Here is a 17,279-nt window from a genome sequence, read left to right on the forward strand (position 1 = left end):
ACACAATCCCCCCCCCCCCCCCCCTCCCGCCCCGTGCAAATAAATAAATCCCCGTTTCACCGGGGATTAACGCGTCCGAGCTCGCCGCGGCAACAGAGTTATCACGAGCCAGATTAGTCCGCTTTTTTCCTTTCCGCGAAACGCAATTAATCGAGATTTCCGTTTCATACGCGAGCCGAGCCGGATCGTTGAAAGTTAGACGGCTGCACCGCGCGGCGCGATGTTACGGGATCGAGGAACCGGGCAATCGCTCGCTATATAAGGGGTGAAACGATATTGTTTCCACGAAAAGTCAGTCGGGACGGAGTTTTTCGCTCGGTTCTCGGACACAGATCTCGACAGGGGTGTGCGCGTTCTTCGCGGTCAAGTTACGCGAGGTTTCTTCCACGTTACGAGTAATAAAATTATACGTACCGTGTCCGGCACGCGTCTAAAATCCTCGCGAAGGAGAAACGTGGAAAGTCCACGCGATTTCCCAACTTTCAGTTTTCGCCAGAGCCTTTGCGAAATTCCGCGGACTTTTCATCTCGCGATGGAGTAACGACAACGGGACAAATTCGCTCGATTCGAGTAGCGAAAGGGATTCTCGATTTCGATTTCGATTTCGTCGCGAAAGCACCCTCCTTTCGCAAGGCAACTTCCGGTCTCGCCCCGATATCATCGACGCGTAATTCTTCCCGCGCCAAGTCCATACGTCGGACCCGGCTGATACGCCATTGCTCGTTAGATCGAAGGGACGCCGTTGAAATTCTCGACGTGGTAAAAATTATTTCATTAGGCGCTTCCTGGGAAAAAATTCGCTTCCTTTAAAGGGCGTTCGTTACCTCGGCTCGCGTGCAAATGGCTTTCGAAAGTCGGCGTAATTCGCGCAAAAACCGGGCAAAAATTTCGTTCGCTGTCCGGTACGGTCCGCCGTTTCCCGTCGACGAGTTAAGTCGTTCAGTGGACCCTAAACGGGTAACCGTGCGTTCCAGCCATAACAATGTTGCACGTCGTTAAGTCGATCGCGTTCGGTTTCGTGCACGGTCGTGTCTTTGGCTTCTTAATTACGCGTCGACTAATTATACCCGCGTCTTTATAAACTTGCTCGGCTAATACGTCGCGATACGTATACATACGCGCGCGAGGCTCGTTAACGAGCGCTCGATTACCGATTACCTATCGATTACCGAGAAGAGCGGGAATTTGGAACGGAGACGATGCGTTTGGAAAGGGTATTCGTCGAATACGGTCGAAATTCTGCGTGTCCCTGCGCTGCAGGGTGGTAGGAAGGTAGCACGACCGATGGGCAGGTTAATCATCGTTAAGACGGGAAGCTGGCGCTGCCACGGGTCACTCCGCGGATCCTGAGTAACGATCTCCGCGGCTACGCGTCGCATTAGGCCCCGCGTAAATACGCAAACTCGTCGAACGCGGCGTATAATTCCGCGCGTGATTGCGAAATATCGTTCCCTCTCGTTTGTCCGCGAATCGCCTCGCGAGCACCCCTCGCGACTCGCTCGTGACCTGGCTGCCATTCGTCCGCCGTTTCGCGCCGTAATTCTCACGAGTTACCTACCGCGATCGCGATCGTTAAAGATCACGATTGGAGAAAAGGAGAGAAAGAAGAGAAAAAGGCGAGGGGAGCATAGAAGGAGCGAGATGAATTTATTCGTCACCGCGTGGATCAGCGATCGGAGCGATCGTACGGGTCCGGTGGAAGCAGGGGGCCGGGGAGGGGGCGAAATATAACGTTGGCCGATTCTCGATTCATATGGGGCCCGTCACAGTGTCGGGCCACCATGTCGGAGGATCGCGGCACCCTCGTGATTTCATCGACGCGAGTTAAAAAAAGTGGCATCGACGCTGACGAGTCAATTCATCTCGTTCTACTGACCTGAAACGCGGGATGACGTCAGGCGGAGAGCCGGTGCGAGGGCCAGCCCGTTTCGATCTATTCGAGGCAACGATCGGCGCGGATCGTGAGTCACGTCCCGGGACCGAAACACATCGCCGGCAAGCAGCCTGGTAATTTCTTTTCCAGCCAGATAATTCATTCCCCCGGCGATGTTTTGACGCACTCCGTTGCGATCCGTCGTATCAAATCGATAGGCCTCTCGGCGCGCGGTGATCTACGATCGCCTCGGCCGATAGGAACGGTGAACGGTAAATTGCCGCGGTGTCGTAGACGCTTGGGCGAAAGGCTGAGCCGCTTTGTGAAATTTCTCATGAAATTCGCTGCGCCTTCCCCGCGAATTATTTCCTTTATTCGCTTTATCGCCCGACTCGCGCGAGCTAACGAGCAACCGTGCGCGATACGCCGCGTATCCAGCGACGCGCGCGCGCGCGAGGGAAAAAGTAAAAAGACGGAATCCCGATAGGGATCTCGAGGTAAAATTGCGCAAACGGTCGGTGTTAGATGGAAAGAAATTTCTCTCCTCTCCTCTCCTCTCCTCTTCGCGATGGTACTCGCGGCGTAATCGCGGTCGTCGTGGTTCGTCTGGCCCGTTGTGTCGGGTTAAGCGTGGACGGAACGACGAATTCCACGGCGTACAGGAGGCCGGGACGAGCAGGAAGACGAAAATCGGACGCAGAGCGTGTCGGGGCAAAGAAGAAAACGAGAAGAATAGTCGTGGTGCCCGGCAGTTGCTCTCGCGGCGTCCGTATCGAATGCTAATTAAACGGGTGTCGACTGTATCAAAATACCTAACGGCTGGGCCAGCTCGGAGGACTACAGGCCGATCGGTAGAGAAGGGCCACGGTATAGTTTTCGGGGAGCCGTGGAGCCTAATGTATGCCAGTGGGCTAGCACGGTGGTCTCGCGGCACCGTGTGGGTGGTCCACGTTCTCTTGCCAAGGCACTCCCCTATGCTACGGGCACTGCTATGTGCACTATATACCCTTTCTCTCTCTTTCGCTCCTCGTCTTTCTCCCGTTCTTTCCCTCTATTCGTCATAGCGCCTCGTCTTTAGAATTCCACCAAATTTTCCCTCTAGCCGCCTTTCTCTTTCCCTTTCGTCGAATTAACTTTATCGCCGCGACTCTGGCTAAGTGGGCCCGATCGTTCCCGCTTTCCTACCTTTTATATCCCGTATAATATAATTCCGCGTGGGAAGAACGAAGACGATACGAGGACGGAGTAGCAGGCCGTAGCCGGTAGAGGAAGCGACTCGTGCCTCGTCCACGACGTCGATCCGGGCTCTCGGCATGCCACTTTGTCGCGCCTTTTCCTACCGATCCTCTACTTACCTCGGTACCACACCTCTCCCCGTACTCCCTGCCTGTCGTTTATACACGCTCGTACGTACGCCGAATAAACACCGGCGCGATAGCGCTTCCCGTATCGCAAACCGATCGCAACCGCATTACGGATCGCGTCTCTTCGCTTTCGCCGTTCGTTTTCGACTACGAATTAAACCCCCGTTACCTCGTCATCGCGCTCAACCGCATACCGTTTCCAATTCTCGCGTTAACGAGGATAAACTCGGTCGTTTCTCGTCCCCCGACGTCCTCCGTCGCGCACACGTTCGTCTATTTTCCCCCCGCTGCCGCGATAGTCACTCGGATTTAAGAGTCTATTCGGCCTGGAACGAGCTTATCGCTTAATTAAATCCTCGATCGCGAGGCGGAAGTGCGCGCATCGGACACACGGTATGTCTCCTAACGAACGTCGCGGCGCACGTGCGCGCGAGCGCGCGAAGCGTGTGCTGAAGGCAAGCAGAGTCGGTCCTACTACGCGGCCCTTTACTTACCGCCGGTGTACGACATGCTTACTCGCCTACCGTGTACTCCTCGAATGGAGCGCGCAGGGAGAGAAAGAAGGGTTGCCGAGGACGGAGGTGGAGGCGCACGTGTGGTCGGCGACGTATCGCTCAATTGAGCGAACGGTCCCAAACCGGTCCCGGGTTTCGGTCCGGCAAGACGACAGCCGAGTGTCACGCTGTTGCCGCGGCTGCTGCTTTGACTAATTTCCTCGCCCTTCCTGCCTCGATATTCCGTCGTTCCGCGCTAGTTTCTTCCGCCTCTGTCTCCGTCCCCCTTTCGCGATCTCTCGTTCATCGAGATTCCAATTTTTTCCTCCATTTTTCCCCATTTCTCCGATTTCTGGATTTTTCGCAGAGGTATCCTCGATCGCGAAATTGCGCGAGTCGTCGGTGACGTTTAGCGGTGGGACGTCGGAGAGACAAAGAAACCCGGCGAGCTGTCTGACCATCGAAGCGTCGTTCCACTTGTCGCGGGTATCGGGCGTCGCGCTGCTCGATGAGTCGCGAATGAGAGCGGAGTGACGGAAAAGCCAGGAATAGCTTGCGGTGTTCGGGGAGAAAAATTAGCGAGGGATGGCGCGGAAAGACGAAGCGCGAAACGGTAAGAATAGTTGGGCGTGCGTAGGTCGCGGGGGGAAAAGAAAGGCGTCGCGGCGGAGGAGGAGGGACGAGGAGGAGCAGCGGAGGTCGGAGAGAGGAGGAGAGAGATAACTGGGCTGGGTTTTATTAATACGCTTGAGGACAAATTAGCCAGTTGATTGCACGATTTAATTATAACCGTCTCCCTCGGTCTCTCGGCCCGCTTGGAACCGCCTCGCGCGACGGAGAGAGAAAGCCGGGGAGAGCGAGAGAGATGGGCCAGGCTTTCGCCGAGTCCCTGTCGGGGCACCGTATTAAAACGTCGACTTCTTTATTAACGGAGCCTCTCGGACACGTTTCTCCTTCTTTTCTTCCGTGCACGCGCGAACCAAAGCACGGTCGCCGCGCTATCGCGCTATCTCGCCGTAAAATAACGTGGTCGCCGGCGGGCCTGCGACCAGCAACGGGACGACGATCTAATTTTCGCATCGAGATAACCACGAGGAACCGTCGCTCTCCGCTGCCTTTTTCCCATCCCCGGCGACGAAATCCTCGCGGCGGAGATAAGAGGAGAAGAGATGCCTCTCGCGTGCACGCGTTCCAGCGTCGTCACGATCTCTCGCGTCGATTCCTCGAACGCGTCGACCTTGCGAGACGCGCGCAGGAGTGCCCGGTGGGTCCTTCGAGATCGCGGACGGGGAATAAAAATGTCGAACAGAATCTGTCCACGGCTACCGGCGTTGTTCGACGATAATGGCCCGTTGGTAGTGGATGGATTTTTTTTCCTTTCGAAATAGACACGTACGGCCACGTCGAAAACCGGCGATCGGCGTTCGGTCTGTTTGCCGAGCGAAGAAAACATCGTGGAGGGCACTCGATGCTAAAGGTCCCACTAGAAACCTTTCGTGGAGAACAAGTTCGTCCGGACGTGCGCGTTGCTCCTTTTTCAGGACTATACATAGTCGCTATTCATCGTTGGTATAACCCACGGACCTACACGATGGGAGCCGTGCCTCGTAATGAAGACGTTTCTCTAGGTTAGGGGAAGTTTGACGTTTTTATGGGTCAGCCTTGACTCTTCCTTTTTTTTTTCCCATTTCGTGTCTCTGTCTCTCTCTCTCTTGCTCCGACTCTCTCTTTCCGCGGTGCCGAAGCAGCAGCAGCAGCTATTTCTCATCGTTCAGCCGCTTCTTTCTCCTCTTCCCTGGATCTCTGGCGTTCCCCGAACGACCGGCTAAGCCGGCCAGCTCCGTTATTGACGGGTCTATCATCTGGCTAATTCCGTAATAGGTGGATTTTCGGCTTTAACTCGGACGTTAGGAAGTTAACGACCGAGCGTTACGGGCCACGGTGCAACGACCTTGGCAGCGCCGATGCATCCTCCGGATACGCGACAGGGACAAATCGTCCTCCCCACCTGATGGAGAAACGTGATTTGCACGGGCGTTCGTCTACGTCCGTTCTCCGCGCGGGTCGAAAGAGTTTTCTGGAATCGTTCGCCTGGACGACCTCGCGCGTAAAGATAGATTTCAACCATCCCCCTGCTTCCCCGCAAGTTCGCCTATTCCACCATCTACCGATCGTCGCCCCGCGCCGCGTTAATCCTTACCCTGCGAATAATTTCCCCGCTTAACCGCGGGGACCCGGTCCACGCGAATAATCCCACCGCTGTCGAATAAGAGAGCTCTCCTCTGTGCCGGAAATCGCAATTTCGCGGTCATCGGCGTATCGTTTCTTCCGCGCGAGGAAAAACCGGCGGGTTGGGCGTGCGTTGGTTAATCGTTGCCATCGGACCCCATATCCAGGAACACCGGGTAATGCGCCAGCCGTTCATCCCCTCTCTTCTTTTCCTCCAACGAGATCGTCGTCCCGGGATCGAGAGGGAAACTGTTCATCTCGGCTCATCGTGCTCGATCCGATTTTCGTCTAGCCCGTACCCGTACGCGCGCACGATCCGATCGTTCCGTTTAACCAGGTTCCGCCCGGGAATCCCGGATAATTGATACGTTAAACGTATTAATACGATGCTGTTAGGTGGATTATCATGCGGGTAATTGCCAGTGGCGTACGCGGAGGCAAGCATTCCTAGGTAAATGCATCCACACTCGAACGTACCGCAATTAAATGGTAATGCTCGTATATCATAAAGGTTGCATCACGGTAGGTGAACCCCCGGGACGATGATTTATGCGATCTATCGCGAATCGAGCGTTTTCTCGTGCCCACACAGCGTTCGGTCGCGTACCCGCGTGCCAGGCGAACGATTGCCAGTGACAGCGAGTCGCGCGATCGCCGATGGAACAACGCGCGATTATCCACGGTCATGGGAACGTTAATAATTAGCGCGTTGATCCACCGCGAGTGATAATGATAAGTGGCGTAACGAGGTAGAGGCGCGTAACGAGCAGACAGAGGATACAATGTCGACAGAGGGTAAACAGATTCGAAGCGATTCGTAGAATTAGCGATGACGAGGCTTAATTCGCGATCGAGGCGAATCGCTGGCTCGTACCGCGGTACGATTTACGGTGCGCGGTAATCGCGGGATCGTGACTGTCGATCGGCCACTTCCAATGCCTTTTACCTGCGCCGGTGTCGCAACGCGCGCGACAGCCCGTTGAAAAAAGCCGTTTAGCTATTCGCGTGTCGGTGGACTTTTGCGAACCGATGAAAATTCTGCCCGATCGACTTCTCCGCAGTTGCACGCTCGTTAATCCCGACACGGTTCGTTAGTCGATTTATCCATCGCCCCTGCTCGGGGGAACAACAAAGGACGCGCGCGGAGGTGTCGAAACCGCGAAAAACGAGACCATCCTTGGCCGTGGAATAAAACGATCCACTCGGAGCTGGCCGACGATGGTGGTCCTCGAGGTACAAAGGCTGGTCGTTTAAAGGACGCTCATTTTATTGGTGTCGCGCGATCGAACGGGCCCTTAAAGTACTTGGCTGCTTTGTTCGTTAGCGTGGCGCCCACAGAGCCGAGCAGGTCTGACCAACCGCTGGAGACGAGTAAAAAGTTTCGAAAGATCGTGGAAAAGGAGAACGAAACCTCCATCTCGACGCGTCTCGAGCGCCATTCCCATTCCCCTTCGTCTCCTCCGTCGCGTTCGAGATCTCTTTTATTAATATGCCATATATATAATACATAAAAGAGCCTTCTACAGAGTAGTCACAGCGATCCGTTATTCCCAAATCACGGAATCGCGACGCGTCTCGAACGCCATTTCGATTCCTCCTCGTCTCGTTCATCTGATCCGAGATCTCGCGACGCTCCGCTTATTAATATGCTTATTATATATATATATATATTCGGAATTCCCAAATCAGGGAACGACATTCGCGTTTTCGCGAAAAATCCCTGTGCGTACGTTACGTTTGCGGCGGATCTAGCAAAGTGGGATTTTTCCGAGCACGGATGTGCGCGTAGAAGAGCCATAAACCGAAAGATAAAGAGGAAGATAAATACCGGGACGGTGGTAGCGGGACCTAACTCAAATTTTGCCAGACCCGTGTACACCCCGCTCGCCACGGAAGCTGTTTTATGGAGATTGCATTCCAGCAGTCGTGGAAGATATTATTAAGAGGTCCAGCGTGGCCTCCGAGAGCGTAGTCCTCTTCGTTGTTCACCGACATTTAAGTCAAGCTGGCGGGTAGAGGAGAGAAGCATCGTGGAGGAGAGACGAGGAGAGAAGAGGACGGTTCCCGGAGAGTCGAACAGGTCAGAAGAGTTATTCGTCTGGTGGCGGTGAACCGACGTCCTCTTTCCATTCGACGACAGCTCTTTTGGGCCCGTTCCTCGTTTCCCGGGCTCGTTTCAGCCTGCATTACGAGGTACTTTGCGTATCGGAGAACTTGCGTCCAGCAGGATCTACGAGGCCCTCGACGACCCCCGTACGCCACGGGTCACCGTCCACCGACCGTGCTGGACACCTCTCTTCCACGCGAAAAGAATTTATTTCGTCGAGGTCGTCGCGGTAGCCTGTCAACCGACCCGACCCGAGGACGTCTTAACTTCGACACGTCGTCGTCGTCGTCGTCGTCGTCGTCCTCGTCGTCGTCGTTGTTGTCGTTCCTCGTGCTCCCTCCGGCGTGTTTGTTCTCGTCCACGAGAGAGTTAAGAGGCGAGGCTACCGTTCGCGGCTACTGTCGCATGAATTTACGTTGCACTCGACGTGCCGCCGCTCACGAACAGGAGAAACGCCTTCCACGAACACCGCGTGGATTTCACCGTTGTTACGATATTTGGAGGAATTTTAAGCATCGCCGGAGTATAAGCAAATCTTTGTCTTTCGCCAGCGGAGCAGTTTTATCGGGAGAGATTTTTAAGAAGAATCGAAGAACGATCGGGCCCCGGCGTCCCTCGGAGATACGACGAAATCTTTAATGGATTTGGTGCGCCGTAACGCAGCCATAAAAGTTCCTTAGTGCCTTCACTGTAGCAAATTCTTCGAGGCGTCCCGTGGCCGCAGCAACCCCGAAATTCCACGGGAATTCCAGCCACGACCGGTCACCTAATACTCGGCTAATCCTCCAGCGTTGCGGCGCGATCGACGAAAGAAGATTACGCGGGGTTGCTCCTCGCGTTTGGGGTTACTACACCTTTTCCCTTCTCAAGGTCTGCGTGAGAGATTCTCTATTCGACATTCGATCGAATTTTCCTATCTCGCACTTACTTTCGGTGAAAAGCATAGAGGAGGAGAAGAAGAAAAGAAAAGAAGAAGAGGAAAGAGAAACGTAGGAACGAGAACGAAAGCGGGAGAATCGTGGGGAGAAAAAAGAGGCGCTGGTGGAAACGCATTTGCGTGGCGGTAGCATGCGTGTGGTACCAAGCGGCGTGTGGCGCCGTGCGTTTGTGCGTTCATGCGTGTCTCTGCTCGTAACCGAGGCTGCTCCAATTTGAGGCCCGCGCCGCACATACTGCGCTTCCGTCGACACGCGATATAATGTTATCCGGCATGCGAAGTCAACGTGCCGCGCGATATTCTTTCGCGTGCTGCTGTCGCGGCGGCCTCCTATCAACGTGCTACGCTTCAACGAGACCGACCATCTCAAATTGCCGTTATTACCGTCCGCTAGTTTTCCACTTTTTATTCCAATCCTCGGATTAGTCACGATCCGTTCGTTTACGAATTAATTCGCCGCGTTATGATCGATATTACTCGCGGACAGCTCGTTAGCGGTTATTACGTATTACCGGATAAACAGAGGATAAACAACGAACTCTGACCGGCAATTGGCTAATTTACCGTTTCCACCGGGCTCGATAACTTAACGTGGTAATTAGCCGCGTATCTCCATTATGTAAATACGAGCTCGTAAATCAAACCTTCGCTGTTTGCGCGCGTATCCTCGATCCGTATCGATAGCTACCCTCTTCGCCTCGGACACGAGAGCTCCTCGCTTCTACTCTGGCGCGACTTTGGCCGCGTTTCGTCACGGTTTCGCGCGAGACGTCGAGCCGATCTCGAGTCTGCTCGAGTCCAAGGCTAACTTCCAAATCCACCACAAAGACCACGACGAACGACCACGTCGGGGAGGGACGATGACGATGACGACGACAACGACGAACGTGGACCGATAAATCTTGCAAGGTGGCGTTCGTCTTGCCCGTGCGTGTCGGTTCGCTCGCGAGTTCTGTCCTCCGCCGTGACATTCGCTTTCCCCTCGGTTCCACGTTCCAGCGGCAATCGTCAAGCGGCGTTGCGTATATTAAATTCACCGTGGCCTCATATGAGCCACGAAATTAAGCGATTTCGCGGGAGCACGTGGAGCCGGCCCTGTAACGCGCTTCAATTAAGCCAGCACCGACGGGATTATTAATTCCGGATTAATTCGCCGCGACAGCGTATAACATTTCCGCCCTGCTCCTCGCGCGCGTTCCCAAGAAAAAGAAGAGGAGGAAGGAAGACCGGAACGGCGTGGCCAGATGCGTCGCGTCCACCACGGTCTTTCTATTTAAACGCTGCTCCGCGCTGGAAATTCGAACGAGCCGATACGCTTGGCGCGAGGAAAGCCGCGACAAATTGTGTCCCCTACGCTCGATCATCTTCCTCGCGAGCAGCAATTGCTGCAGGGAAAATTGACGAGAGCGATAGACCCCTATTACGATCCGAGTTGCGAATCGCTGGAAAAGCCCGTGCCCTCGAACGAGTGAAAGGGATCGAACGATGATCCTGCGATGACAATATATTTCGTTGTTCGGCCCCCACGGGAGTGGCGGTGGGGTCCATTCCGGAAAGTCGGCACGAAATGAAGATGCTCGACGGAGAGTGGTCGGGCCGCTGCTCGTTGGCAAAAAGAGTCAGCTCGATGCAAGTGTGCCGTGTAACAGGAATAAAGATGATATAGAGGCAACCGTTATTGCTTTCCTTTTTATCCGAGGGGCCGACAGTAGCCTGACTGTCAGATGTTGTGGCCCTCGTTGCAGGGGACATTATTTGATAGCGGATCCACGGGGACGGGTCGAACGGTGTTGGTGGTCCACGATGGCGACTCGAAACAACGAATTTACTTCATAAATCTCAATTCAGCCGGGTCCAACGGCCAATTAAACTTAATCTCACCGACCACCGTCAGCGGGGCCATTTGCCTAAGACGTATCGACGTTGATGCGCAGGAAAATGGGGACCCACGGTTCGATACGACTATAATCGATGCTTCCGAGCAACAGCCGACGCCGCCCAACGCGTATCGTCCCTTCGTGGAGTTCTCGCGACAAGTCGATGACGGAAAATCCTTCTCTCGCGTTACTTTCTTCGCTGGAGGCTCTGTTTCTCTCGCCAGACGCGTAAAATCCTGCCGGAATCGGTGGAAAAAGGAGCACTCGTCGGTTTCCGCTCGTAAAGCTTCTTACGCCGCTGTTACGCACGATTTACGCGAGTAATCGCGCATCGACCCAGTTCGCGAGCACCGGCGAGACATCGCGCGACTAATTAACTGATCTGAAACTGCTGGGAAGGACGGTGAGTCTTGGAACCTGATTACCGTGTCGGCGCAAGATTCTACATGCTCGGGTACGATCGGTTCGCGAATCGTTGGATGCTGCCACGGTTTACGTAATTGCGGGTCTCCTTCGGAAACCTTCGAGACCCGGAGGAAGAGTTCGGAGACCGAAAAGTCGTGGCCCGGTGGCGTCTGGCTGGAGGAGGAACCGCTTCCAGGAAGCCCGGTTCCCGGAGCCTCCGCCACGAGAACCGTTCCCGTGTTCGCGAATCGTGGGATCTCGTTCGTCACCGACTCCTCCGACACGGAAACGAGAAACAGACCGATGACACGTGTTACTCCATGCTCGTGACGCGAGTAGACCGATCCTCCCGCTGGATTTCGACGAAACGAGGGGACGCGAACGCGATCTCTCGATACGCCGTTTCGCGAAACCGATAGCTCCGGCAAGTTATCGGAGCAGAGAGGAACCAGTGGCTCGGACAGAGACGAATAGTTGGCACGGAAGCCGCGTCTCCGCTTCCGGAACGTTCCGAATATACCTCCGCATTCCACGCGGAGCGATCCCACGAGAGCGATACGCGAGAGGTAATGAAAGAAGAATGAAGCGAATGGTGTAGGTAATTCGTGTGACTGGGATTCACGAGTGAAAAGCGCGACAGTAGCCGGAGGGACAGTAAGGATAATTAATAGCTTAATTTCAACCTATCAGGAAGTCATTTCTCACGCGACCGCCGGCGACGCGAGGTTTAGAGCTCGCTAACTGTCCACTTTATAGACCTCGCGGGCCCCGGGGATACGCGTTTCCAAAAAAAGGAGTCCGCGTGCCCGTCTAACGGACTTTTTGCATCGGTAGTCGCTCTCGGTGATAAATTTCGCAATTTGCTTAATCTCTATACGGTTCGATTAAATTGTCCGTGGCAATTCGCGTACTTGCCGCGACGTCGCGGCTAAGGCCACGCTTGATATAGACGTCATCGCGGACGGGGGTCGGTGGAGCGGGGTGTGGGGGGGCAGGAAGAATTCGATAGCGACGCCATTCGTTCGGCCGATTATCGAGCTCTCGAAAAGCTCTCGGCTGCCGGTTATCTATCGGACGACTAAGTGGGCATCCTTCGGCGAATCGGCGTCGCGGTGGCGCGTGTGGCGGTGCTTTTGGCAGACGGGCGAAATTAAGATGTATCGTCGAAATCTGGCGCGGGTAATTTGCATCCGTCGCGACGCCTACGCCGCTTTCCGCCTCCGCGCGCGGGCCCACCCGTCTGCGGCCTAAACACACCCATTCCTGGCCCGTTCGATTGTTCAGCGAATCTCTTTGAAATCGCGACCGATGCATGCTCCGTCCCGATCGTACACTCGCCTACTAAATTCTTCTTCGAATACAATACCGCGTATCGGAACTCGCTATCGATTAATCCTTCGGTATCCTCCGCGTCGAATTTTCAATTCGATTTATATTCTCCGCAATGGCGCCTCGTCCAACTCCGTGCCGAATCGCGTGTACCTTGCACTCCGTCTACCGATTCTCTTCCTCTCTATCTGTGTGTTTGCACAGTCGCGTTCCGTAATAAAAGCACGGAGGAACGCGACAACCGGATGCTTCAACGAGTTCCGGCTCCAACAGCGTTCCCGTCATCGTCCAATTTGTCGCCGTGATTTTTGTAGATAGGGCACGCGTGTCGCGTCTCGGCGGATCACGGTTTAATAGGGCGATCAGCGTGATGCTCGGTGACGGATTTAAGAGCGGACGAATTTAGAGGATACGTCACGGCAGTCGTCACGGCAATCGCTCGATATTTATTCTCGGTTTTATCTCCGGTGCCCCGTGACCAATCGTCTCCTAGCGACGGGGACCAAGAACACGCTCGCGCGCCTCGCGTGGAAACCGTGGACAACGCGGCGAATTTAAAAGAGACCCCCGTCGGAATTAAGCCCGCGTTCGTGGAACCGAGTCTCGGCTTGATTATTTAATTAGCCCCGGCGTTTGGCCGGCTTAATCGCCGCGTGACTTAATTATCCACGCTCCGAGCACGGAGGAATATAATTTAGAAGTATAACGCGAACCTCTCGCGTGCATCCAGAACCCCGAGGTATTCCCGATAATCGGAAGACAGTTTCCCGACGCGCGCCAACGAGATTCCGCGAATTCGTATTCGCGCGAGTGATCCTGGTAATTGAGTAGATGAATTAAGGATCGCGCATTCGACTCGCGGAATACAGGTGGAAATAAAAGTCCGACGAACTGTCCACTCGGCCAGGCGGCGACGCGTTACATCACAGGGAATGATAATTTCGCGAAATGATGATTGATGCGTCGCGGTAATCTCTTCCACGGTGACGCGAAAGATAAATCTCGATAGCGATTTCATGTAAATGCGATTCATGCAAATTGCCCCGGAATATAACTCCGGCGCGGCTATCTCGCCGCGACGACAGAAAGGGGAGAAAAAGAGCGGCGAAGACGTCGGCCCGTTCGATGACGGGGCGCGATGAAAATTTCGAAGCCGGTCCCCGAGCGTGCCCAGACAAAAGCCTCGAATTCCGAGCGCGTTTCGAGCATTATAAACCGCTGTTCCGTCGTTAAATTCGTCCGTTCGCCGCGGAACGCTCTCGACGCGTGAAATCATCGAGATGCACGCCACGAGATAGGCGAAACACGGTGCCATAAAATCTCTCGTCCTACGAGCTCTCGATACGCGTCCGCCTGTCCCCGAACAGCCGATTAACCCCCGTGAACAGGATCGTTGGGCTCGCCGAATTCGTGGACGGAATGGTGGCGTGGATCGGGTGGGTCGATTTTATGGCGCGGCCAATGCACACCGAGCGTACACGCGGGGTACGTAGGCGCGGATACGCGCCAGGCAATCCCCCATACGTTATATTAACACATTAGGTCCGCTCGCGTGCCAAAACCCCGTAAGCCGTAAGTAACAATAAGCAAGGGCCCCTTGGTCCCCTCTCGTGGTCGCGAGATGAGGATCGAGAGTGAGCGCGAAAGAGAGAGCGGAAGAGAGAGCGACCGAGAGAAAGGGGTTCCTCGAGGGAGGGTTCCCGGCACGATACACGCGTGTGTGCACCGTGTGCACTCGTTCCCCGTCCCTGGCCCTGTCGTTTCGGCCAACGACAAGCGTCACGGAACCGCTTTTCCTTTCGGGACTTGTAGCACTGGCCTCGGCTCGCTAGCTATCGTGCGGCAAATGGCGCTTACAGAATTTTCCACCACGGTATATTTAGCTCGAAAAACGGGCAACGCGGTACGCTTCGAGTTCCAAAGACCTGGCGCGAGGTTACGCCATCGGTGTTTCGTCGAACAACGTCTTTCCGGGATCTTATCCCTCCGATATGCGGAAGAACCTTTCCACCGTAGCGATCTACGACGGCTGCGTTTGCTGTCGGCAAAGGGCTCGGTATTACTGCGCATCGTGTTTCGAGATGGACTCGTTCCCGCGCAGCCGGCTAATGCACCTGCCGCCGATCTTCCGAACGCCATTGATTTCTTCAAACGCTGCATTCCACGCGGCTGTGCTTCCGTTCCTTCCACCGAGCTTTAACGAATAATCGAGACTGATCGATCGGGAGGTTACGGAAGAATTGGGAAATTGTTGATCCCGAAGATTCGACAATGGGATAAGTTTGCGAAAATTCGCGCCATTCGACCATTCGTTTGATCTCGCGCGACCCAAGGTCTATGCGCAGAGGGAAATAGGCGAGCCGCGGTTGAGAACCACTTTGACCACACGCACACTCCTCGGTGGCTCCAATTAAGCGGGCAACATTAATTTCAACCACCCGGTCCGACCCCGCGGTTATCTCCTTCTCTCGTGCACCCGCCGTTTAGTCGGCCCTCTCCTTGTCTCCCTGCTCTCCTCTCTTTCCGCCTTTCCTTGCCTCTCCTCCTCCAACCATTGCCCTCCGCCGCGGCTCGCTTCCACTCTCGCTCTTCCGCACACGCACGCACACACACACACACACACACACGCCGGCAGGCCTGTTCACCGTCCAGCACGCATTTTTGTCTTTGTTAATAAGTGGACGTTGATAGTTCAATGCGATATCGTTGCGTAATCTCCTCGCTTTGTACCCTGGCCCAGTGGTATTCAGCTGGGCTCGTCTATTACGGGGATGATGGACAATTTGGCCCCGATGGAAATCACTGTGGTCGACGGTGACCTTAAGCCACGAGATCGCGGTGCAGGAGCTGCCACGGCTAACGTTATGCTTGGTATAAGAGAGTTCCAGGATCTTGTCCAATTTAGCGGAATATAAAGTAGCAATTTCCTTTTTCCCCCCTCCAAATGGATAATTCGATTTAATTACGAAAAATTGCGTTTCGAGGAAGTTGCTAACTTTAATTGATCATCGAGCAACCTATGTAAAGTTTAGGCAAAAATTTCACGATTTTCAGCAATCTCGTGCGTGTTAAAACTCGTTTGGCAGTGCGTGGTTGGAAAATATGCCGCATTCCCCGCATCGGTGAAAAATAATTATAGAATAATCGGCTACCTAGCGCGATTAATAATAAAACGCCTAGACCGCGGTGTGTCAAGCGTTATATTAGTCGCGTGACAAATATATCTCGAGTTTAGACCCGATCTTATCAAATTTTCGTCCACTTCCTAATGACTGCATATTTGTTGTTATATCACGCGTAATTACGCTGTTCTACTTAATCTCGCCGATGGTATCTCGTTTTGCGCTGTACCCACGTCTCCCGTATCTGGAATACTAATCACCATCGAGTTGGTTCACCGTCCGCTGTAAAACGTGGATAATACCTGGCTAGTTCGTCTAACTGCTGTCAAAAAGTGTCAAATACGCGGTTCACCGGGGAAAGAGGAGAGAGACGCGATTTCGCCTGGCGGATGGATCGTTAAGGTGTAATTGAAACGTAACCTTAAACACGCTGCCGGTTTTAACCGTTTCTCCATCGAGTCGACTCGGCTTCTTCCGGCCTCAGAACTGTTTCCCAGCGCCGTTAAGCGGAATCGTTTGAATGAAAGCGGCTAATAAGCGCAAAAAGCGGCGAGTCTTTTATGTCAATTTGTTCGCGCGTTTTCTCGCTTGTCAGGGGAACACGAACGTTCGCGGGAGCGTTATCGCGGGAAACGCGCGACCCAAAGAACAGAGAGGGTCGTGTTCCCCGGCGCGGGGAAAAAGGCTTTCGCGAAAGGCCTTCCCAGGTGTCCGTTCTTGCGCACACCCGTGGAACGTTTATTGTTCCAACGAAACTTCTATGTTTATCCATCGGTGAAACGAAAGCCTCGTATTTGTTTCTATTCCCGTATTCTCCTCGTCACGTCTCATTCCGGTTTTCTGCTTCTTTTTCCGCGCCAGCCGGCCGCCTCCGCCTCTGTCCGCCATGCCCTGCTAATACGCGCGATTTTCAGCCCGGCTCCCTAATTCGTCTCGCCTCGAGTCGAGCTTCTGTACACAAGCAGAAGTAGTTTACTTTGTCGCTGAATCGACTTCCTTGCCACACGCTTCGCGAAACGCGGCTGTTACGGCCGTGCTCGAGGAACAGAGAAGACCGCAGACGTCATCACGCGTTGAACAGCGAGAGCAGCGGTGATATTTTTGAAGTTGTCACGCAGCCGCGAAACGCGAGTGAAATTTTGGCACGGCGAAGATGAAGATCGCGTATACCGCTGGTAATGAGACGGCCAATTCCGAGCTACTTCCTGGAACATTCGCGCGTTTTCTTCCCCCTGTTCTCGTTAAGGCTTGTTAGGCCACCTATCGTCCGGGGTATCGCGGAAAGTCTGCCGGAGAAATTCGATCGAACTTTCATCTGCGATACGAGCGTGTCAGGGATGACGGATCCGCGGAAGCGGAAATTCGTCGCGGAGGTACGCACCGAGACACAGGGGTGCCCGATGGAACGGTTTCGGGAAGAGGAAGGAGAAGTCAAAGGAGCGAACGTCACGTTCCCCTCCGTGACAGGATGACGTTTCCAATGCGAAACTGAGGAATTAGAACAGTCGCACTGTCTAATGAGATACTAATTGCGCGGCATTC

At 54.2% G+C, this 17,279-nt stretch overlaps 1 protein-coding gene across 1 annotated transcript in view; it reads left to right on the forward strand.

Moving 5' to 3' along the window:
- The window catches only part of LOC108555367 (segmentation polarity homeobox protein engrailed), a 79,834-nt gene that overhangs the window by 49,417 nt on the left and 13,138 nt on the right, over positions 1–17,279 (forward strand). The window contains exon 2 of the mRNA XM_017910997.1: positions 3,113–3,118. Coding sequence (XP_017766486.1) covers positions 3,113–3,118 — 6 coding nt within the window. The remainder of the gene's footprint in view (positions 1–3,112; positions 3,119–17,279) is intronic.

Source organism: Eufriesea mexicana, unplaced genomic scaffold (genome assembly GCF_001483705.2).
Source record: "Eufriesea mexicana isolate 0111107269 unplaced genomic scaffold, ASM148370v2 scaffold4744748277, whole genome shotgun sequence".
Classification (NCBI taxonomy): domain Eukaryota; kingdom Metazoa; phylum Arthropoda; class Insecta; order Hymenoptera; family Apidae; genus Eufriesea; species Eufriesea mexicana.